This window comes from Chanodichthys erythropterus, chromosome 24 (assembly GCF_024489055.1).
Source record: "Chanodichthys erythropterus isolate Z2021 chromosome 24, ASM2448905v1, whole genome shotgun sequence".
Classification (NCBI taxonomy): Eukaryota; Metazoa; Chordata; class Actinopteri; order Cypriniformes; family Xenocyprididae; genus Chanodichthys; species Chanodichthys erythropterus.
In genome coordinates, this window is record NC_090244.1 from 11,551,954 (window position 1) to 11,576,332 (window position 24,379).

The window sequence follows — 24,379 nt, forward strand, 5'->3', positions numbered from 1 at the left end:
AGTTCAGATATGAAAACCATTTTTAATATCCATTGTACATTGTCAGAGAAAGTTTATGGATCGCCGCTCTACCCGTTTATTCTAACCACTGTAAAAAGATTCTAACACCAGATGTCATCATCCCAGCGCGACACCTACGTAGAACAACCTGCGACGTTCATCGTGACCGGTGTTGGAAAACATTTTTGACACGATAAACAGGTTGGACAGGTGATATATTTATTTTTCAGAAATACTTGTCTTTGTGAACATTCTGTTGTGTGGATGGGTTTTCTATAATTTGGTTAAACTGGATGGTACGTTAAAGCCCTGTCGTTACACTGACAAGGTGATCTCTCTGTCTCTGAAGCACAATGGTGTGTGTTTACGTTGTTGTTACTGCATCGTCATGATTATGCAGCAGATCTTAGTGTAAATAATCGTTTGTAATGGTTTGTGTCGTCCAGTATCGGACAAGGAGATAAGACTTAAACATCAGTATGAGCCAGGAACACTGCATTTTATTATACATATATAGATCCCAGGCCCAGCTAACAATTTTTGGTTCCCAGAACGTTAGTTTGTAAGGTTTGTAGAACGTTATTCTAACGTTCCCCTGACATTATTCTAACGTTATTTTAACGTTATTCTATCATTATTCTAATGTTATTTTAACACTATTCTAACATTATTTTAAGGTTTCCCTAACATTATTTTAACATTGTTCTAACATTCTCCTAACGTTATTTTAACATTCTCCTAACGTTACCCTAACATTATTCTAACGTTCCCTTAACAATATTTTAACGTTCGCTTAACGTTATTCTAATGTTAATTTAATCTTATTCTAACATTATTTTAACATTATTCTAATGTTATTTTAAGGTTACCCTAATGTTATTCTAACGTTCCCTTAACGTTATTTTAACATTCCCCTAACATTTTTCTAATGTTCCCTTAACTTTATTTTAATGTTCCTTTAACGTTATATTAACATTCTCCTAACATTATTTGAATGTTCTCCTAACATTATTTTAACATTCTTCTAACGTTATTTTAACATTCTTCTAACATTCCCCTAACGTTATTTTAACGTTCCTTTAACGTTATTTTAACATTCTCCTAACATTATTCTAACGTTCCCTTAACATTATTTTAATCTTATTCTAACATTATTTTAACATTCCCCTAATGTAATTTTAATGTTCCCCTAACGTTATGCTAACGTTCCCTTAACTTTAACGTTATTATATCATTATTGTTATTTTAACATTCGTCTAACGTTCCCCTAACGTTATTAACATTCTTCTAACATTATTGTAACGTTATATTTACATTCTCCTAACGCTATTTTAACATTCCCCTAACGTTATTTTAACGTTCCTTTAACGTTCCTTTAACGTTATTTTAACATTCTCCTAACATTATTCTAACGTTCCCCTAGCATCCTCCTAACATTTCAATGTTCTCCTAACATTATTTTAACATTCTTCTAACGTTATTTTAACATACTTCTAACATTATTCTAACGTTCCCTTAACATTATTTTAATCTTATTCTAACATTATTTTAACATTCCCCTAATGTTATTTTAATGTTCCCCTAACGGTATGCTAACGTTCCCTTAACTTTAACGTTATACAATCATTATTGTTATTTTAACATTCGTCTAACGTTCCCCTATCATTATTATAACATTCTTCTAACATTATTGTAACGTTATATTTACATTCTCCTAACGCTATTTTAACATTCCCCTAAAGTTATTTTAACGTTCTCCTAACCTCTTTTCTCCAATATCATTAATAGGGGATGGCAGACCTTGGACTGAAGGAGGGTGACAGGGTGCTGCTGACATGGACTCAGCCATCATCTCCCGCTGCACTGAAGGAGTTTGCTGAAAGTCTTGGCTCTTTTGTTGGTAACCAGAGTCTGGTGTCTTTGGAGAACATGGAGAGACTACAACTTTGTAAGTGCACAGGCATATGAGTTTATTACTTGCAAGTCTCAGTCTTAGTTAAAGAATTAAAGAAATTGTACACCCAGAAATGTTTAAATGCCTCATATCTGTCTGTTTCAGCTTCTCATGCAGCTTCAAGTTATGACTGGGTTCTTTCGGGCCTTCTGGCTGATAGCTCCCCAATCCACACTTCTGAAATGCTGGCTGAGATTGCCAGAGTTATGAAACCTGGTGGGAAACTTGTGCTAGAAGAGCCGGTAACAGGTATCTGATTCGGAACGGCACAGGCTGTACAATATTCTCAAGTGAAATGAATCAGTGCTGATGGATCGCCTTGTAACGTTTCTTCTCAGGTTCTGAAGACAGTGGTGTGAAAACCGCTGGGAAAGTGATGTCAGCTCTTAAACTGTCCGGATTGGTGTCTGTCACAGAGGTCAGCATTCAGGGATTTTTTCAGCTCACAAAATGGCTCACATGAGCACTTTTGAACTGGGCCTACTGATACAGTCTTTTTGTAAAATACAAGAAGCATATAAAAAGTGCATTAAATTCAGATGTTCCTAAAGTCTGCATGTCAGCTGAAATGCAAGTATGTTTAACTTTCACAGGTGAAGATGGAGCCATTGAGCCCAGAAGCAGCCGCAGCTCTGAAAGAGCGCACAGGGTTCCAGGGAAACTCGCTTTCAAGGGTGCGAATATCGGCATCTAAACCTAACTTTGAAGTCGGATCCTCGACGCAACTGAAACTTTCCTTTGGCAAGAAAACAACTACGACAGGTCTGTGGTTTTTAAGCACTTCCACAATGCATCACAAGGTCAAAATTGACCCTATGACCATATTCTGGTCTTTTTGATTAATCAGGAAGATTGATGTATCAATTAAAAAGAGGCAAATCAATACATTCCCAACACAAAACTTGTTTTCTGCAGCGAAACCAGCTCTTGATCCAAGCATTGCACAAAAGTGGACGCTATCAGCCAATGATATGGATGACGATGATGTGGTAAATGATCTGTTTTGACATCTGTCGGTCATGTGGCTTTTGTGTATTACGCATACCCAGCACACCGTTTGCTCCTTCACTTCTCTAGGATTTGGTGGATTCAGATGCACTTTTGGATGCTGATGATCTGAAGAAGCCTGACCCGTCCTCCCTCAAGGCTTCCTGTGGAGATGACTCCAAAAAGAAAAAAAAAGCCTGCAAAAACTGGTGATTACCTCAAATTCAACAACATATAAAGCTGTAAGCATTGCATCCATCCACTAACAGAACCGTTCTTGGTCTGTAGCACTTGTGGTCTTGCTGAAGAGCTGGAACAGGAGAGTAAAGCCGTTCAGAAAGCCAGTCAGCCCAAATCAGCCTGTGGAAGTGTATGTACTTTTCTATCATTAAATCTACTAATTTCTTTGTACTTTTGAAGTGACTTCGTTTTGTATAAATTATGACACCTGACTTATTTTTTCTCCTCTAGTGTTATTTGGGCGATGCCTTCCGATGTGCCAGCTGTCCATATCTAGGCATGCCTGCCTTCAAACCTGGGGAGAAGGTTCTGCTGGCCAACACTGATATAGCTGATGCATAGACGCTCAGTTTCGAGACATTATTACATTCCGTTATGATTCTGCAACATCAAGACCCAGATGACAGAGTCAAGTCCGTCAATCAAATGCACTAAAGTTACCAAATGCATGTACACTTGGTTGTAAACATCTCTCACCATCAGACTGGTAGTCTTTAAATATGTCAAATAGTATCCAGAGAGATCAGATGTTCAAAATATGAATAAATCTCTGCATTATATCAATCCCATCTTCATGTATAAGCAATGAAAGTACAGTGTTTTATTTGAAAATCCAAAGCAGTTGCTCATGTATTTTGCCTTCTGTATAGTATAATTTGACTTTTTTAAGCTAAAATGCAGTGCTTAATAAAATTTGCTAAAATAATACATGGACTTTTGCCTTATGTATTCATATACAGCATATTTAAGACATTTTATATAATCACTACTTTCATGGGACTTGTGTGGCACCATACAGTTTGAGTGGTTACCATATAATATGCAATCAGAATGAATCTCTGCACACAACAGTAATATCTCTGATCTGATGTATTTAAATTAGTGCTGTCAAATGATTAATCACATCCAAAATAAAAGTTTGTTTACATAATGTGTTTACTGTGTACATTTATGTACACTACCGTTCAAAAGTTTGGGGTCAGTAAGATTTTTTCATGTTTTAAAGGAAGTATCTTCTGCTCACCAAGCCTGCATTTATTTGATTAAAAATACTAACAAAAACAGTAATATTGTGAAATATTCCAATTTAAAACAGCTGTTTTCTATGTCAATATACAGTAAAGTGTAATTTATTCCTGTGATCAAAGCTGAATTTTCAGCCTCATTACTCCAGTCTTCAGTGTCACATGATCCTTCAGAAATCAATCTAAGATGATTATTTGATGCTCAAGAAACATTTATGATTATTATCAATGTTGAAAACAGTTATTTACATTTTTATTTCATGATGCTATGATGAATAGAAAGTTCAAAAGAACAGCATTTATCTGAAATCTAAATCTTTTGTAACATTAAACATTACCGTTCAAAAGTTTGGGGTCAGTAAGAATATTAATTTAATTTTGGGGGGATAGAAATAAATTAATCAATACTTTTATTCATCAAGGATGAGTTAAACTGATCAAAAGTTACAGTAAAGACATTTATAATGTTAGAAAATATTCTGTTTTAAATAAATGCTGTTCTTTTGAACTTTCTATTCATCAAAGAATTTTTAAAAAAAATTGTACACAACTGTTTTCAACATTGATAATGATAATAATGAATGTTTCTTGAGCATCAAATCAGCATATTAGAATGTTTTCTGAAGGATCATGTGACACTGAAGACTGGAGTAATGATGCTGAAAATTCAGCTTTGATCACAGGAATAAATTACACTTCACTGTATATTGACATAGAAAACAGTTGTTTTAAATTGGAATAATATTTCACAATATTACTGGTTTTGTTTGTATTTTTAATCAAATAAATGCAGGCTTGGTGAGCAGAAGATACTTCCTTTAAAACATTAAAAAAATCGTATACTGACCCCAAACTTTTGAACGGTAGTGTATATATAGACACACATAGTTGTATTTAACAAAAATATATTTATATATAAAATGTATATATAATATAAATTATATATTACATACATTATATATTATATATATATATATATATATATACACACGTACATAAATATTTCTTAAATGTATGTCTATAAATGTGTCTATATATACATATACACAATACACACAATATTTAAACTTTTATTTTGGATAAGATTTATTGTTTGACAGCACTTATTTAAAAGCATTATTACACTTCAAATTGTCTAGATAAGTTACTTCGTCATCACCACTGTGAATCTATGAATATTATGGGGAGGATAAAAACAACTACAAGCTCATGTAAGAAGTTCACAGTCATTGAAACTCTTTGGATAAGAATTGTCTTGGAAAATAATTTAAACAACTGATGAACTAATTCATTTGAGTCTTGATTATCGTCATTGGTCAAGGTTCGGTGACAGAGAAGTCCATTTTAATGTCACCAGTATGAGGTTCAAAGGTTAAATTGTAGGAAAGATCTTCCCTTCCATTCCCAGAAGTTTCCCTCACAGATCTGAAGAAGAACACTCCTTGTTTCCGATGTGGGTTCCATTCACAAGCTCCCTGTTAAATGAGAAAAAAAACAATTAAGGTGAGTAGATCAGGAGAGTGACACCTGATCCTGATTATTACGTGTGAAATTCCATTTCAACTTTATTGAAGAAGATTTATGAAGATTGACATTTCATCAGAATGCATATATTGTTTGTACAACAAAAAAGATTATATTCTGCAGATACCTCTTCACTGACTGGCTTGGTTAGGCCCATGCTTACGGTGATGTCCTCAGTCAGCTGATACTCCATCCAGAGAACGACAGCATGACAGCATCCTCTCCTGAAACATCATCTGCACTTATGAGTATCAGTCAGGAGCACTGCTGTTGTAGCTTTTGAACGGTAATGTGTTTCAATAATAATATATATTATTTTATAACAGAAACATTTTAAACAAGATTAAATTGAATTTTAGCATTTAAAATTCATGCTATTAAATGTAATGTACATTTATTTAATGTAAATAAATGCATATTTATAATAATATAATATAAATGTATTATAAAATACATCTTTTTATAATTTAATGTAATAATTATATTATTTATTATGCAATATAGTAATAATTATAATATGTTAATTTTACCCTGTGAATGGCACAGTTCCCTCACTGTTGATTGGTTGTTCAGGAACGCATTGCGTGAAGTCAAACGTCATGACTGGACGCGGTTTTGTTAGGGCGCGACAAGGGTATTCCCAGAGTGGGTGTGGCTCTGCCTCCCAGGATTCACGGAAATCCAAAGATCGCTGTGGGTGGAATTAATCACAAAAGCATATTAATCAACTGCATTAAAATTTCACATAAATTGTTCAATTCAAGACTCATCATCTACATTCATAACATAAGTTCAGGCCAAAACCCATAACCAGTACTTACCTGAATCATCTCATCCATAGGACTGACGTCAAAGCCCTCGCAAGTACCGCAGGGAACTCGGATTCGCCACAGATCCTGATTCAAAATTCAAAAATGCATAATACAGAGGTCAGTTAGTATGTAAATGTACAATACAGAAGTTAGCATATCCGACAAGTATCTAAAATAAATAATTTACCCGAAATTCAACAGCGACTATGTAAAGTGTGGCAGCACGAGGCAGGATGGCGGCGTTGGGCTGAAGCAGCTGAGCCACAGCGGTGCGGCAATACCAGAAGAACAGAGAGTGCCACGGCAGAAGACTGGTGCTGAAGTACGGCTCTCCCATCAATACTGAAATCTGAAGGAGATTTCAAGCTGCATTTATTTGACTAGTTGTTTCCTATTTAAATATATTTTAAAATGTAATTTATTCCTGTGATGCAAAGCTGAATTTTTAGCATCAGTCTTCAGTGTCACATGATCCTTCAGAAATCACTCTAATATGCTGATTTGATGCTTAAAAAACATTTCGTATTATTATCAATGGTGAAAATATTTGTGTTGCTTAATATTGTTGTGGAAAGTTGTGATATGTTTAGTAACATTATAAATGTCTTTACTGTTACTTTTGATCAATTAAATGTATTCTTTCTGATTAGAAGTATTCATTTCTTTATTTAAAGAAATCTTACTGACCCTAAACTTTTAAATGGCAGTCTTTGAAAGTCCACAAATGCATGTAAAGTACATACATAGAGGGTATCATGGTGTATACACACAGATTCATTTAGTTTGTACCTGATTTCCCTCTAAATCAGCCAATGAGAGCTGCTCAGGTCGTATTCCCAGCAGCTGCACTCCATGCTTCAGTGAGTTAGTATGTAGCACCTGTGAGCAGCAGATAAAACATTTTAGTACCAAGCACCAGTCCTGTCTGAACTCACGTAGGCAATTATTGTTTTAGGTTCTAAATCTCACCTGTTCAATCACTTGTTTTGCCATTCCAGAGTTTTCCAAACTGAACACCTGAAAAGACAGAAAGAAACAAAGATTAATATACAGTAGTTCTGTTTCAAAACCTAGTAGGCTGCCTACCTAGACAGTATTTTAAGGTGTCATAGATATGCTCTCAATATGTTGTTTCGGCTACAATTTAAGGCAGCAATGCATTTATCCATCACAGAAAAAGCAATTCCAGAATACAGAGATTATTTGTGTAGTTAGCTCAACAACATGCTAACATCAAACTGTTGAAATCAACTGCAAGTCATGTAGTGCTTAGTGTTGCTTAAAATGACTTAAAATGTATAATTTTGCTATATATAGTTAATTTTCATTTAAAACAGATTATTTACCCAATATTTCATCATTATCTTAGCAACATGCTAACATCAAACTACTGAAATCAACTGCAAGTCATGTAGTGCATAGAGTTGCTTATAATTTACTTAAAATGTATAATTTCTATATATATATAGTTAATTTTCATTTAAAACAGTTTATTTACCCAATAATGCATTGTTAGCTCAGCAACATGCTAACTTCAAACTCTATTGGTCAATTAAAAGTCATGTAGTGCAGAGAGTTGTTTATAATTTTCTTAAAATTTATAATTTACTTGAAAAAATAGTTCAGTTTAATTTTAAAGTGATTATTTACCCAATATGGCATTGTTATCTTAGCAACATGCTAACATCAAGCTACTGAAATCAACTGCAAGTCATGTAGTGCTTAGAGTTGCTTATAATTTACTTAAAATGTCTATTTTTTCTATATATATATATATATATATATATATATATATATATATATATATATATATATATATATATATATATATATATATTAGTTAATTTTCATTTAAAACAGACTATTTACCCAATATTGCATTGTTAGCTTAGCAACATGCTAACTTCAAACTCTATTGGTCAATTAAAAGTCATGTAGAGCATAGAGTTGCTTATAATTTACTTACTAATATAAGCTAAATTACTAATTACCTTAATAATATACTTGCTAAAAATAGTAATATGCAAACATCAAACTCTATTGGTCAACTTTAAGTTGTGTAGTGTATAAAGTTGCTTATAGTTTACCTAAAAATGTAAAATTTACTTGATAAAAATGGTTCATTTTCATTTAAGACAGATTATTTACCCAATATTGCATTGTTAGATTAGTAACATTCTCTCATCAAACTGTTGGTCAATTACAAGGCATGTGGTGCATAGAGTTGCTTATAATTTACTTAAAATGTACAATTTAATTATGAGTTTCCATGAAGGTTAGGATGCTGCCTCAGAAGGCTGTCTGTGTAGGGAGAAGGCAGCTCGCCAGGTTTTGAAGCAGACCTAAATTTGTGAATGTTATGACTCAAGCAAAAAAATGGGCTACTCACCTTTCTAGATCCAAGCAGATGAGCAAAAATAGGTAACAGGCTCCCATCACTGACCGATAAACACACACTGTCTGGCTTCAGAATCTGCAAGCATACATGCAACCACACTAAATTATGAGCCAGAACGCCGCACTTCAAGCTCACATGTAAATCAACAGTAAATGCAAAAGTATAACTTACACTGCGTAAAGCGTTCACATAACTCTCAGTCCTCTGTTCGTCGTTTAACTCACCGAAGCGAGGCCTCGTCCAGACCAAGTGGGCCTGACAGGTGCAGCATGGGCGAAACTGTGCCACTTTGACATCATTTTGTTCACTAAAAGACAGATGGTCAAAAATATAATACCATCTTCCTCATAGACACTGAGGACATGTTATATGTCTAAAACTGATCAAAGGCATCTTTACCTGTTCGTAAGGCTGTACCAGAGACTGTAGTCATCATGGGAGACAATTAAGCTCAGCTCTTCTCCTTCTGAAACATTCTTCTCTGCAGGAAGGAAGTAGACACTCTGCATCCAGTGATCCCTCCACTGCACATCACATGATGCAAAATATATATATTTATATGTGATTGTCACACAGTGTTCATATTATAGGGGCCAAGTAAGATGATTCTTAATACTTGCACATGAATATTAGTGGCTAAGTACTAGTACTTACAGGGTAAGTGCGAGGTTCTGAATAGGTCCAACTAGGGGCCATAGTGCACACAATGTTGCCATCAGGGTCCATTTCAATGTCCCACCAGGATAAGACAACCTGTGCTCTCCCGCTGGTCTGAGCCTTGAACTGTGCCGTGTAGGACTGAGCAGCACTGCTAACCGGCTTGCTGAAATCAACACTAAAGTGGAAAAATAGATCAGTTAATTAAGCAAAAATACCAAAAAATGGCGTATTTTAATTTCGAGAGTTGAACTACTATCCAAACTTGTACCTGAACATGGTGCAGATGGGCCCGAGGGAAGTGAAAGACTCTGGAGGCACCTGGCTAAGCTGGATGTCACAGACAGAGGGCGCTCCTGCACACTCCACTACAGCAGAAGGGGGCAGCAGTTTGTTCCCATCCACTTCTATGGTTTGGATCTGTGACCACTTCCACAGCATATCTGACTCCACCAGCTGGGCATAGACCGTGGCACGGTGCGGCACAGCTTCACAACCTGCCTGTTCCAGTGATAACAGCAGCATTAAACACTTAAAAGACACAGAAAAATGTTTAACTGCAATTTACAACTGTTTTTTACCTTGACAAGGTGCATGTGTGCATGTTCATAGCTGGGCAACGCGCCTTCACCGATCAGCTCTGTATCGAACAACTCCGTGACAAGGATGTTTGCTCGTTCTTGCATGTCTCCATCTTCAGATACAAATTCAAATGAGGTTGTCTATTACAATATTTACAATATTGCATTCAAGTCGAGATATATATATATATATATATATATATATATATACACACACACACACTGAACAAAATTATAAACGCAACACTTTTGTTTTTGCCCCCATTTTTCATGAGCTGAACTCAAAGATCTAAGACTTTTTCTATGTACACAAAAGGCCTATTTCTCTCAAATATTGTTCACAAATCTGTCCAAATCTGTGTTAGTGAGCACTTCTCCTTTGCCGAGATAAATAATCCATTCACCTCACAGGTGTGGCATATCAAGATGCTGATTTGACAGCATGATTATTGCACAAATGTATATTTATAGAAATAAAATATAGCAACTTGACAACTATAAATAAATAAATAAATAAATATATATATATATATATAATATTTATTTATTTATAGTTGTCAAGTTGCTATATTTTATATATATATATATATATATATATATAAATAATTTAAAAATAATAAAATATAAAAAATTAAATATGTTATATACAATCATGTATATAATTAAAATTGTATAATCGTCATATATATACACACACACACACACACGAAATTGGTGCCCAAGAACCAGTTTTCAAAAGATGTAATATAAGTCTAAGGTGTTCCCTGAATGTGTCTGTGAAGTTTCAGCTCGAAAATACCCCATACATTTTTTTAATAAATTTTTTTAATTGCCTATTTTGGGGCATCATTAACTATGCACCGATTCAGGCTGCAGCCCCTTTAAATCGACTATAATACAGTGCATAAACAAAGTTCACACAGCTAATATAACCCTCAAATAGATCTTTACAAGTTGTTCGTCATGCATACTGCATGCATGCGTCGGATCATGTGAGTATAGTATTTATTTGGACGTTTACATTTGATTCTGAATGAGTTTGAGGCTGTGATCCGTGGCTAAAGCTAACATTACACACTGTTGGAGAGATTTATAAAGAATGAAGTTGTGTTTATGAATTATACAGACTGCAAGTGTTTAAAAATGAAAATAGCGACGGCTCTCTTGTCTCCGTGAATACATTAAGAAACGATGGTAACTTTAACCACATTTAACAGTACATTAGCAACATGCTAACGAAACATTTAGAAAGACAATTCACAAATATCACTAAAAAATAACATGAAATAATCATGGATCATGTCAGTTATTATTGCTCCATCTGCCATTTTTCGCTGTTGTTCTTGCTTGCTTACCTAGTCTGATGATTCAGCTGTGCAGATCCAGATGTTAATACTGGCTGCCCTTGTGTAATGCCTTGAACATGAGCTGGCATATGCAAATATTGGGGGCGTACATATTAATGATCCCGACTGTTACGTAACAGTCGGTGTTATGTTGAGATTCGCCTGTTCTTCGGAGGTCTTTTAAACAAATGAGATTTACATAAGAAGGAGGAAACAATGGAGTTTGAAACTCAATGTATTTCTTTCCCATGTACTAAACTCTTGTTATTCAACTATGCCAAGGTAAATTCAATTTTTGATTCTAGGGCACCTTTAAATTGTACTCATTTTTGCATCACACTAATCTGAGTAAAACTGAACATTTTGTCATATGATGTACTAATTTTATGCTGAGCACTGTATATACAATAGGTAGTTATTCTATATATTTTAACGCTGCTTAAAGGGAAAGTTCACCCAAAAAATGAAAATTCTATCATCATTTACTCAACCTCAAGTTGTTCCAAACCTGTATAAATTTCTTTGTTATGTTGAACACAAAGGAAGATATTTTTAAGAATGTGTTAAACTGAACAGTTTTGGGGCACCATTGAGTATTTTTTTTCCTACTATGGAAGTCAATGGTGCCCCAAAGTGGCCTAGTTACAAACGTTCATCAAAATATCTTCCTTTGTGCTCAACAGAATAAAGAAATTCATAAAAGTTTGGAACAACTTGAGGGTGAGCAAATGATGATAAAATTTTCATTTTTGGGTGAACTATCCCTTCAAATGCTGTTTCAACCAATCAGCATACTGGACTGTAATTATCAGTTTTATAATCACTACTACAGAACAAAAATGCACAGAACTTGTCAGATCTACCTGGATAATAAGTATAATGAAGGTTATCTAACCTGGTCCAACCGTAACTTCTGTGGAGTGTTTGTTGATGACCTTGATTTTGTCTGCGAAGCCGTTCCTCTCCGTGATGCAAGTGGCAGCCTGTGCCATGGGCTTAAACACCTGTGTGATATTTGCATTTTTGTCTTCAGCCAAATTGCATATTTTTAATCAACATTCAATACATTAGCCTTAGCAAGTACCTCTATGGCATAGCAGAAGTCGGCTCCAGCCGTCACAGCCATCATGGAGAGCAGACCCGTCCCAGTGCCGATGTCCAGGACCACCACCCGCTCACCGCGTGCCTTCACTCTGCTCACTGCTGCCCGAATGCCTTGGTAGTATTTCTCATTCTTAGGAACACAAGGTAGAAAGTTTAGCAACGTTTCTCTGTGTTTACAACTAGGTCATTTTCAGTCCATATGCTTTTGGAAAATATGTCAAATCAAGATAATCTTGATTGTTCACCCAAAAATGAAATTTCTGTCATGTCATTCTGATATTATTTTTTTTTTACGTGGAACATAATAGAACTCATTTTGCAAAATGTCCTTCATTATTAGTATTTTGGTTTCCAGTATTTCATGTAATTTTAGTATGTGTATGCATGAGTCCAACAACAAAACTCACTCGGTCTTTATCATGGAGCATATCTGCATAGCAGGACCTAAGAAAGAGACACACAAACCATTATCAGGACATGTCCAAATAATTTACACTCCTGTCCCATAACAGGATATATCACATGACTACAATTCGATTAAGTGTAATTGATATTCTGGCAGTTAACACGTCCACGTGTTAGAAAAACAGCAACAAGTCACTGTCAAGTATTTTCACGTCATTTTGACACGTTAAATTTGTGGAACAATGTCATAGATTAATCTTACACAAACCAGCAAAGATAAATTGTTATGTATGTATGGTGATATTACATGAAACGGTTTACACACCTCGCAATCTCCTGATGGTAATCATACTCCTCGCTTTCCTCAACCCAGTCCAGCGCTCCGGTTGTTGGATTTGCGCGACCGCAAAATGTCTTCATTGTCATTTCAATCTTAAATAAACACACTTATGTATGAATGTTTTTGTATTATAAATATCTAGATTGTTCACAAATAGATTAATCCAACATGATCTCTCCGGGCGCGGCCATGTTTTTCGAGAAGTCACGCCTCTAAGATCACGTGACCACATTAAGCCTCTTCCCTTCAGCCGTTGCCAAAATACTTAATTTTGATGTTTTGTGTTTAATAACGACGAAACGGATCACATACAAGTCAAAGTTGCGATGTTAAATCAAGGTAAGCGATTGGCTGTCCTTGTCTTTGAAATGTTGGGCCCAGAAACCACATTTAAAGCATTTTTGTGTTGTTGTTGAACATTATTTAGCTCTCAGTCACAGTTATTATTATTTTTTTTTTTTGTAGATTGTAAAGGAATTTTATGTGTATTACATTTAGTGTTGCACTGCAGTTGTTTCTTTTAATAATAGCCTGATAAATTGACATTATTTTTCTAGCTGATGATTGAGTGCAACTGAAGAGGTTATACCTATAAACACATTAATTGAAAATAATCCCTTAAAGGTGCAATGTGTAATATTTTTGCAGTAAAATATATGTTAAAACCACTAAGCCAGTGTTATATATTTTGTTCTCTTGAGTACTTACGATGTCCCAAATGTTTGAAACTATTTGTAAATCGTGAGAAAATTGCAATTTTAACCAAGGCTCCGGGACGTGTGAGGAGTCGCCTGTCAATTGCGTCATACCCGCGTTAACCCTTGGTCTGCCTCGTGCTGCGTCCCAATTCGCCTACTTATAGTACTCATTCTGTGAACAAAAAGTACTTACTTTTGAGTGTGTAGCAAAAGAGTAGATAAGCTTTGGGACATACTTCACGTCATACAATTGCGTCTTTTCTCTCTGTCGCATCCTGTCACCGTAAACTGGCCTGTCAATCATCTTACATCCTCCACATTTCATTTAGCTAATTTCCTACCGTATCGGAGAGAAATGCAGAAGTACGTTGATCTACAGTCGCAGGTCTTTCCTGCGGAGAACTCTCCTCATATTAATGTATAATGATGCTTTTAAAAGTTAATGGCCAATCGGATCTTTATAAAAGTCCACATTGGTATTTGCAGATGAAAAATAACACATATAACATTAAATAAATATTTTCTATCAGGTTGAACTGATTATTAGACACTCAAACTTCTCAGCGTCGGTCGCGCATATCCGCCATGTTTTGTAGTGTTTTTTTTAACATTTTTGTAGTTCTGAACTGAATCCTCGTCCAACACGCAATGGGTTGTGGGCAATATTAGTCTTTATAGTGTGCACGGATCCACACTTCGAAAAACTACCGGAAATAGTAGACCATCCGGGGACTTTTGGCATACTCTTTTCAACATACTATGCTTTGGGACACACTTATTTTAATATCACATATGTAGGATGGATAGTATGGACATTGGGACGCATTGGACCCAATTGTGCAGTAAAATGTCATGTATAATTTCATGTGTAAAACCCCTGAATACAAACAAATTAAGTTTGGTGTACTTAAGAAAGATTGTTCACAATATTACTTGATTAACAATCTTTTAGAAGTTGCTAAATACTTCATTCATAAGTGTAGATTTCTGTGTAGAAAATCCCCTGTCCTTTACTCACTTCTCTAACGATTCTAAAAAAAATTTGTTGCTTCTTTGATGCCCTTTCAAATGAAAAAGCTAAGTACAGTTGCCAGTTTCTTCAGTGGGCTAAGTGCCCTATAACTCCTTGCTATCCCTTGTAAGAACTTACTTTTCTATAAATGCTTTCTATTATTAATTTCACTTTATTTTATTTTATTTTATTTTTAGTTCTTCATTGCAATTTAGGATTGTACATTTTATATAAAAATTCACTGTTACATATTGTAATTGCAACCATGTCTGCCTTTGAGAATTGTAAATTGTTAATATTGTTTGTTCAATAACTATTTTGTATGTACATTTGTTTATATGCTATTAAAAAAAAAGCCTCGATTTCCAGTTTTATTTTGTAGAAACCATAGAAATACCAAAGACGCTTTAATATATTACGTTTTAATAGACAAGGAAACAACTGTTTTGATATATTTATAGACAGAAAACTAATTGTTGTTATATAGCTCAACATGTTTAGTCTTATTGTTTAAATTTTCTTGATTTTTTTTTTTTTTTGTGAAGTAGCTAACATAGCATAATCAGATGCAGCTTTATTTATAGTAAAAGTAATACAGAATTTTCTCCATCATACAATATGGTTTAATTATTATTATTATTTACCATTTTGGTAGCCTGTTTTGTCCCATGTCTCAAAAATCAGTGTCTTATAAATGCAAACATATCCACGGGTCCAATATTACCCTTACAAAAACTACCATGGCTGAAATAATGTAATGTGTCATAGTATAGTGGTTTCAGATTCATGTACCATTGTATTTATAATGTTGGTTGTTAGTGTAATACACTTGAATTTATGAATTGATGAATTGGTTTAATATAAATTTTGTTTTAAAATGCATTACTTTATTGACTGACAGTCAACCACAAAATACATAGTGCACCACAATATACAAGTTTTAAAGCAATTAATTGTATATCTTTGGGAGTGCAATGTTTGGTAACATTAACATTTTTATAAATTTACATTCAAAAATGATCGCCCCATATATGCAATGCAATGGGCCAGATTGTGCACTGCTTTCTCTTGTTTCTACCACACATGTGTTCTTGTATGTACATTTTGTTTGTGCACTTTTTTGTAAGATAGCATTTGGCGAGATCGTAAATGTAAATGATTTTTGGGCACATTATAATTTACTAATATGGCAGTGCATTGTTAAGACAAGACCAAACAGAAAACGAATAGGCTAGTCTTATTGAATACTGATTAATTAATAATGAATTTCTCATTCACTAGGCTGGATACAGTTCATTTAGGTAATTTCTCTGAGTGCTTCTCAAGTACACTTTGCAGTAGGCAGACAAAATTGAATGCTGGAAGAGGGCACAAGGATTTCTGTGAATATAGGGCGGTATCCTGGTGGTAAAGGTGGGGCGTTCTTCTCCAGAAAATCTAGTACTGACTTCCGGACATCTTTGGGCACATCCCCTCTTACATCCAACAGGACAGAGACATGCTCCTCACTGAAAAGACACACTTTGTAAATTAATATAATCTCTTGGTATTGATTAATCTCTGTATCAGAAATTATTTAAGAATATTAAGATCTATTGTGTATGCTTGGTTTGAAATCTCACTTTATATCAGGATACTTGGCTACCAGTCCAGAAATATCCAGTATTAGCATGCCTGGGTCTTTCACATTGATTATGTCAGCCAGTGCAAGTATCAAAGCAGTGGGATTCACCTCGCCTATGGTCCCATCAATCTCCTTGAAAAGTAAAAACGGCATTAAAGCAGTGAAATAGTCAAAGTCATTTAATATCCACAAACATATACTAACATGTTCTTGTATTGTTCCTAGAGGCCTTCTGCCTGACCTGAGCCTGATGAGATCCAATGAATTGTCGAGATCAGGTCAGTTTCTCATGAATAACTTGGGTTTGAGTCAGATTTGGGTTTGCTATTAGTTTATGTTTTAATTTTAATGTGGCTCATTTATGTTTCATCTTTCAGCTGAATCTGTTCGTCTGGATCTAACTTCTAGGAGAAGAAATATAAACAGAAGAGCTTTTCACACTTAAAATAGTTAACCCTGGACTAGTCTAACCCTGGGTAAGTGGAATCCTGGGTTATCTTATTTTATGTTTCACTCTGCTCATACTTTACCTGGGTTAACAATTAATCCTGGGTATTCATATACCTTTGATGACGTTTCACGTTGAACATTCTTAAACCCTGGGTTAACGTTCTTATTTGCATATTTGTGGTGTCAGATTGGACATATAGCATGTGAACTGTTTACATGCATATTCTTGTATTATATATTGCCCTCTGTAAAAAGTTAATTTGGGTCAGGTTCAGCCATATTTGGCAATGCTGGTTAGATTGGGCCAGATCAGGTCACACAGTCTCGCTTACGGGGTTGGATTGTTGAGTTTAAAACCCCATGCAGACTTCTAATGGCTCTTACAGCACAAAAATACCCAAATAAATGAATGTAAATGGATTTTTACCATGCTTTGAAGGTGGTCCCTCAGCTGCTGAGCATCCAGTGACATTCGCTGGGCCAACTGATTTCGCTCATCATTACTTCTGCAGACTAGTCTCTTTTGCATCAGTGCTCGGACATACTCAACAACAGTTAGCCATTGACATTCCTCCTTCAGCCTCTGTAGATGATGGACGACCACAAATTGTTGGTAAAGATATACACTTGTTTTATTGTGTGGTCCATGTTATTTCCAATGCCTGGTATAAACACTAACCTGGCGACAAGGTTCCCGCACCCTGTTGTAGATTTCACAGTGACGTTCTAGAACCCCACACATATTTGGGGTTACATCTCCCTGGTCCAGCCAGGTACGAGACAGGAGCTCTTGTAGATGAGGTTGTAGCTCAAACAAGAGATGGTCCATAACTAAGCGACATGCCTTTCTCACAGCACGGTCCAGGGCAGCCAGAGGTCCAAGTGAAATGCGAGAATACCGGTTTGAAGGAAAGGAGCACAACTGCTGCTGCAGACTTTCTGTGGAGGTTCTGGATGTACATTTAAATCAAAGATGTAAATATACTGCTTATAAGCACACAAAACTATTTGAAACACACACATTTTCAAACAAACATCACATAAATACAGACATACTGTAAAAAGATACTTGTACATCATCTCACTTGAGGATGATGCAGTTGCTAATGCAAGCCAGGAGATAATGGAGGTAGAACTTGTTTATGTTTGGATCTCTGCGATGCTCCTTCCCAAATTCTATGATTGCATCTCGAAATCTGTTTAGATATAGTGAGAAGAAAGTACAAAAATGTTGAATTTTTTATCATTTAGAATTATGATACCAGTATTGTTAAATATACACACCGGCTGAGGAGGTTCTCCATCTCATAAAGACCCATTTGGATTGTCTGGTCCCGCAGAGCTTTGCTTATCATCAAGGCCACCCGTGCATTTTCTTCTAGCATCTAATAACCCAGACACCAGAGCAGTTCATATATATATCAGTGCTGATATTAGGTAAAATCTTTCTCATTTGCTGCTTCCATCCACCTATATGTGCATTTTGAGATATTGCATAAAAATCACTGGGTGGAAATGCCAAGATGCGTATAAATTCTAAAAATGTGCATAAAAAATTATGCGCTCAGTTGAGGCAGACACATTTTTTATCTGATAAGATGTATGTGCACAAGCTACAATGGAAACCAAACAAATATAATGACCTCCCAGAAGTGTCTCATGTGATTGCATTCCCAAACACCAGGCATCCAGACACAAGATAATATGACAGCGTTTATTGCATTTCATCTGCATGCTCTTAGAACCAAGTTATTTATGATGTAGGAAAAAGAGCCACAGTGGCTTCCCCAATTGCAGCAACCCCAATCCAGTTTCCCAGGAGGGGATGATTTTGTTCTCTTGAACACATTGGAAACGCTGCATTATTCGTAAATGTTTTATGCAATATTCCATTTTGCCGCATAATTTGAATTTGCAACTTTGAAGGCCAACATAGCTTCTGTAGATCAAGCCATTGCTGAAGTACCTGTGTGATGATGGTTGGAAGGCTGGTATGATAGCAGCCCTCGTGATCAATATCTGGTTCCTGATCCCTCTGCCAGTCTGTCAGCTCTACCTCTAGAGCCTTGTGCATCCACTCCGAGACACTCTTCTGCAAACAATCACAGTAAAACTTCTCAAGAACTTGTGGCCTGTCAAGGTAAATGATAAATGTTTTGGAGACTAAAACCCCACCCTGGTTCTTACCCGAACTTTTTGGACATATTTGTTCTGCAGCTGCTCAAGACCTTCCTGAGATATGAGAGGTCCCAGGTCCTCAATGTCTAGCTCAGCTACAAGGGCTGGCTCACCCATCATCTCTGAGCTTAAAGAACACATTCTAATGTGTAGGACTTTTTGGTTACCAATTGACCAAATTCACATATAATCGTAAGCTTTACCTACCTGTTGTATATGTGCAGAACCCAGTTAAGAACAGCAAAGATTTCCCCACCCTCTAGCTCCCATCCACTAACCAATCCAAGATGGGTCTGCAAGAACTGGTGGCAGGAGCGCAGGTAAGCTCTTGTTAAATGATAGTGAGCTGGAACACACTGTTCCAGAACATGCCGCACTGTTGAAAGGTCTCCCATAATGCAGTGCTGTAGTGCAGACAAGTGACTTGCAAGCCCTGGTCCTTGAGTGTGCAAGTAAGACACACTACGGAAACGTGCTGACACTGCCTCCTCCATCACCTAACCAATAGTTTGAACACATGCATATTAAGTTAATTAAAATGTACAAGCCTTTATAAGCCTTTAAATTTAGTTGTGCCATCATACAAACAACTTTTTCCAGTACTTCTACCAGTAGGAAACTTAGTGCTTACCTTGAAGAAGCAGTCCCTCCAACAACGTGGTCTCCCAGGGGGCATGGGTGTGTTGTGTCCCAATGTTGATCTCCGCTCCTCCAGAAAGAACTGATCTAGTGCTTCTTCACGCTCCACTATCCTTACAGCTGACACAAAAGGTGTGGGGTTCTGATGGCAAAGCGTCAACCCACTCCCCACCACTGCCCAGAGCTCCTTGGCAAGGGCATCCACCAGGTGTCCAACACCTGAGAAATAATTCCGCACCAACTCCTCATTTTCAGAGGTTAATCCTGTTCCAGATGATCCCCTGGGTCCCTGGAGCTGCAACAGTACCTCATCCTGCCAGCGCTCTAGTTCCATTAGCCGAGCATGGGCTTCCAGTAGTCTACGAGACTCCACTAGCCTCTCTGTCTCTAGCACCATGCTCCGCACTGACATGAAAGAGAAGACATAACAAATGATAGCCTCAATGTACTTTCTTAGAGTGCAATCTTACATTACTTTGGCATTAACAAACCTTAGTACTTAAGTGGGTGATAGAGCTGTGCTCTTAGATTGATAGCTATAAACTTATCAACTAATGGTGACTTTCTTGCTTCACAAGATTCTTGATCTGCCTTGACAGTAGTAGACCTAAAAGAGAAACCTGGAAACCAAGACATTTTACACTATACCTGCTATAGCTTCTCTGTGGCAATTCAGTCTGTCCTTCAGCGACCCATTAAATTGCTTGGCTAGAATTGCTTGCTTTCACATACTTTTATTTATTTGAGAATGTCTGCCTTTTAGGCAAGTTGTTCAATCCTACTCTTGGAAGGCTCACTGTCCTGCAGAGCTTAGCTCCTACCACAATCAAGTTAATTTAGGACTTCGGGATTTCTTGAAACTTATGTTGCAGAATTGTCTAGACCAGGATTTGGACAACCTTGCTCTAAGACGTTCAAGACCTATCCAAAATATTTATAGAGGGCATTCAAAAATAATAAGGACATAATAAGTTCACTGAAAAGGGCAGGGAATCACTAACCTTTGTAGAGGCGTGGAAGGTTGCTAACTGCAGCAAGAAGCTGGCAGTGATTGACAGAAACCTCCCGAAGTGTCTCCAGTGTAGTTACTTCTTCAGAATTTTTCCTGGACTCCAAATTCACCTTGTGCATGTCACGAGACACTTCTCTCAGCTCAGCCCGTGCCTCTCTCAGTTGACCAAGACCCCAGTCAACACCTTCCAGGTAGGACTGTACAACTGACTGAAAAATGCAAGTGAGCAGATGACTTTTTTGCAGACATTTTTAGATCATTTAGATTTAGATCTAGGCTTTTTAGAGGCTTTCTAATTGACCTGAAATAATGATCACTACTTACCTTTAACCTTGAATGAATCGAAGCAGTTCGTTGACTCTCTCTTTTCCTGTATTGTCCAAGTCTCTCCAGATGCTCTGGACGACAAAAGACACCTGAGGCCCATTTCAGCGCAGCACCCCGAGCCAAACATTCGGCTCTCTCCAGCTCTGGCCACACCTCAACTGGGACAAGGGCATCTGTCAGTCAAAATAGGAAAAGATACTTAGCCCATATGATATAGAAACAAAAGAACAATGCCCACAGCAAGGAAAAATCCATTGTGAATTGTGCAGTTGTTCAGCTGTAATGTTAGGAAGTTCTTGCAGATTGTGTAAGAGAATGCATACTTTTTCTGAAAGTCTTGTTTGACTTGTACAATGAATGACTTTAACATTTTCTTTAACATTTTCTGGTGTTCATGAGACAGATATTATTTAAACCAGTAAAAGGCTACATCTAAAAGAGACTGAACTTCAGCAAAGTTTTAAACTCAGCAGATGAATTGATCTCTTCTCCAAAGAATGACTCAGAGGTGTCCTGATCGTTTTGAAGGCTGAAGTTTCAAAATTTCCATTTCGTATGCCTCAATCCCATGGGTGCTCAAGAGCTGAAACACCCACGGGAAAGTATGTAAGAATACAATTACTGAAACAGCTTCAGGGCAGAAACTGCATGTTTTCCCCTCTCCATGATAAATGACAGAATCATGCAAAACAGAGGTTCATAATGCATTGACCAGCTTACAGCTGTGGTTTATGTACAACTGACCATCCACTTTTTCAGCTACCTTTAGGCAGGTGGCATATCTTTTATTCACAACATTAAAGTTTGATTTGGAGGACTGTATTTAATCCTTTATTAGAAAATGAACAACCCATAAAGCACTGCAAATTATGTAATCTATTCAGCCATGTATAGTATGTTTTAATATAAAATGTTTTTTGCAATTATTAAAAAAATGTACCTAGCAATTGTGAAAAAGAAGGACAGCTAAATTGATAAACTGTTGTGAGACTGATTTAATTACATCATTAAGCTGTGTTGCTGGGCTGTCATTCATGTTACCATGGTTACACTGACTTCTCTAATTGATTGCCCTTTCTTCAGGATTGTGGATAATGTAGTACTTCACCAGGAATTCGGCCAAAACCACAATGATTCATGGCTTGTACAAGAACCGTATACCATCACTTAAAGATCTCAGAGGTTATTGTAGGTATGTGCTGAAAGTTTTATACATTACTACTAAAATAAAATATTTTTTTTTTCTTTTTTTTTTTAACTAACATCCTTGCTATTTTGCTTTATTGGGAAATAAATCCTGTATTCAGGTTTATTTCCTATTTGACAGCATTTTTTGCACAGCACGATATTAAATTTTGTAAATGTTTTCGTAAAAGTACAATGTGCATTATGACTAGGCCTTGTTATTAATTTCCTGTGGTGCTGAAATGCTTGCGTTTGACCAAATTCAAGTCCTTCAACCCATAATTTTTTTGTTTTGTATAAACATACATGCATGTATATTAGGACAAAAAGACAAGCAGGCTACAATTATTATGGCTAGACATTATGGGGGTAGGAGGAACCCTACATAACTCCCCTGGCAGAAACATATGCTGCTTATATTTAATTTTATGACATACCTTTCTTTCTTTCTTTCTTTCTCTTTTATGTAGATATACACTTTAGATCTCTCTACTAGTGCAACATTATGACTTTATAAACAAACACTTGCATGATGCATATCAACATTGCAAACAAACAGAAAGGATGTGTACCTTCATGACTGTCTCGGCCATTCGTGTCTCCGTCTGACATTTAGGCTTGTTGTTCCACTGTTCACCGTTCTGCCACTAAGAAACTGCCCTGCCCAGAGGGCCTGCTCAGTGTCGCCAGATAGAGCAATCAGCAGAGACAGAGAGAGTAATGAGGGGGAAGAAGAGAGAGGGTACATACCCACTTTACCGCCAGCCTTCCTCTCTCACACTCCCAGACACATCCTCTGCTCAGAGGCCGGCAGGAAGGGAAGGGAGGAAGGGAGAGAGCGCAAGAGGGACGGAGGGAAAGCGGCCACTCCGCCCTCCAAATGATCCAGATGGTGAGTGTGGGGGTGGCCTTCATGTGCAACAGTGCCTCTCTGTGTCTGAGGTAGTTATAAACCAATATGTTTCAGAGGAAATGCTTGGGATAATCGAACAAAGGTTGTATGTGGTTTGACAATCATTAGCGATCATTTGTATTGATCCAGAAAGTTCTTACCAGTGTTTTGTGATCCCTCACAGCTGCTAGTTGTAGAGCAAACATGAGAGGAATCTAAGTTCAGAGGCCCCTTAATGAATGTGTTTATTTGTGTAAGTGTCGTGGCCTGTGACTTACCCCATGACTGTGTTTACATCTCTTTCTGGGTCTCCAGACCAGTCTCTACCAAACACACACCGACACAAATATCACAAACTTCAGTAGTAGTACAAACAGCTGTTGATGAAGACATGTTAAAATAGATTTTGGTGTAAGTTTATTCAAAGATAGACTATAATTACTAAGCTCTCTGGAATGGTTTATTCCGACTGGTCAGTTGTGGCTCTCTGCACTTTAAATTGTATAACTGACGGTAAATGATTTCCTACATTATTACCTAGTTCTGGCATGAAACACTAGATGGCACAGGCTGATAGGTCTTTAACTTATTTGGTAGTGATCACATCATTATCTACATAGCACAGGTTGGTTGCTGTTGTATCAGCGGCCAATGAGGTGTAGCTCAACATTCAAACAAATACTAGTAGTGTTGCTGTTAGCAGCCAGCAGCACACTTTCTGAAACCCTCCACCTTCCCCAGCTCCACCTGTATAGATCTGCTACAGGGATTAATTAATACATGTGCAACAGCAGCCGCATGTCCTACATGCTCACAGCAATGTCTGTGAATGCACTGGCAGTAGCAAGTCTCGGTGCCTGATCTGCAGCAGCATAGACCAAAGACCAAGACCAAATACATTAACATTGCCATATCCATTACCATGCCAATCTCTATTACCATACCAATCTCCCAAGAGTTGTCATGACAGAACTATAGTTTAAGGTCTA

General features: G+C 36.7%; 3 protein-coding genes across 6 annotated transcripts; 1 reads left to right on the forward strand and 2 right to left on the reverse strand.

Moving 5' to 3' along the window:
• The first annotated feature begins 60 nt into the window (after positions 1 to 60).
• ciapin1 (cytokine induced apoptosis inhibitor 1) lies at positions 61 to 4,202 on the forward strand. 2 transcript variants are annotated; one of them, XM_067379707.1, is made up of 9 exons: positions 61 to 201; positions 1,789 to 1,948; positions 2,060 to 2,203; positions 2,293 to 2,372; positions 2,548 to 2,716; positions 2,870 to 2,943; positions 3,032 to 3,150; positions 3,230 to 3,311; positions 3,413 to 4,202. In XM_067379707.1, the coding sequence occupies exons 2-9, from the start codon at positions 1,792 to 1,794 to the stop codon at positions 3,521 to 3,523; spliced, it is 936 nt and encodes a 311-aa protein (XP_067235808.1). In that variant the 5' UTR covers positions 61 to 201; positions 1,789 to 1,791; the 3' UTR covers positions 3,524 to 4,202. The 2 variants fall into 2 exon arrangements, with proteins under 2 accessions (XP_067235808.1, XP_067235809.1); XM_067379708.1 differs by having other exon boundaries at positions 123 to 210.
• Positions 4,203 to 5,020: 818 nt separating this feature from the next.
• Positions 5,021 to 13,575, reverse strand: prmt7 (protein arginine methyltransferase 7). Its single transcript, XM_067379082.1, has 17 exons — positions 13,359 to 13,575; positions 13,036 to 13,072; positions 12,609 to 12,758; positions 12,420 to 12,528; positions 10,179 to 10,291; positions 9,869 to 10,098; positions 9,595 to 9,775; positions 9,340 to 9,464; positions 9,112 to 9,247; positions 8,932 to 9,015; positions 7,512 to 7,559; positions 7,332 to 7,421; positions 6,730 to 6,891; positions 6,552 to 6,626; positions 6,261 to 6,421; positions 5,858 to 5,954; positions 5,021 to 5,681 (listed from the first exon to the last, which is right to left on the reverse strand). Exons 1-17 carry the CDS (start codon positions 13,457 to 13,459, stop codon positions 5,523 to 5,525), a joined length of 2,058 nt encoding a protein of 685 aa, XP_067235183.1. The 5' UTR covers positions 13,460 to 13,575; the 3' UTR covers positions 5,021 to 5,522.
• Positions 13,576 to 15,776: 2,201 nt separating this feature from the next.
• On the reverse strand, positions 15,777 to 23,372 carry exoc3l1 (exocyst complex component 3-like 1). 3 transcript variants are annotated; one of them, XM_067379623.1, is made up of 14 exons: positions 23,249 to 23,371; positions 23,071 to 23,171; positions 21,311 to 21,486; positions 20,976 to 21,195; positions 19,967 to 20,379; positions 19,543 to 19,832; positions 19,345 to 19,462; positions 19,124 to 19,249; positions 18,442 to 18,542; positions 18,243 to 18,353; positions 17,837 to 18,107; positions 17,585 to 17,740; positions 16,706 to 16,839; positions 15,777 to 16,591 (listed from the first exon to the last, which is right to left on the reverse strand). In XM_067379623.1, the coding sequence occupies exons 2-14, from the start codon at positions 23,108 to 23,110 to the stop codon at positions 16,405 to 16,407; spliced, it is 2,343 nt and encodes a 780-aa protein (XP_067235724.1). In that variant the 5' UTR covers positions 23,111 to 23,171; positions 23,249 to 23,371; the 3' UTR covers positions 15,777 to 16,404. The 3 variants fall into 3 exon arrangements, with proteins under 3 accessions (XP_067235724.1, XP_067235725.1, XP_067235723.1); XM_067379624.1 differs by lacking the exon at positions 23,071 to 23,171 and having other exon boundaries at positions 23,249 to 23,372; XM_067379622.1 differs by having other exon boundaries at positions 23,071 to 23,370.
• Positions 23,373 to 24,379: the final 1,007 nt, after the last annotated feature.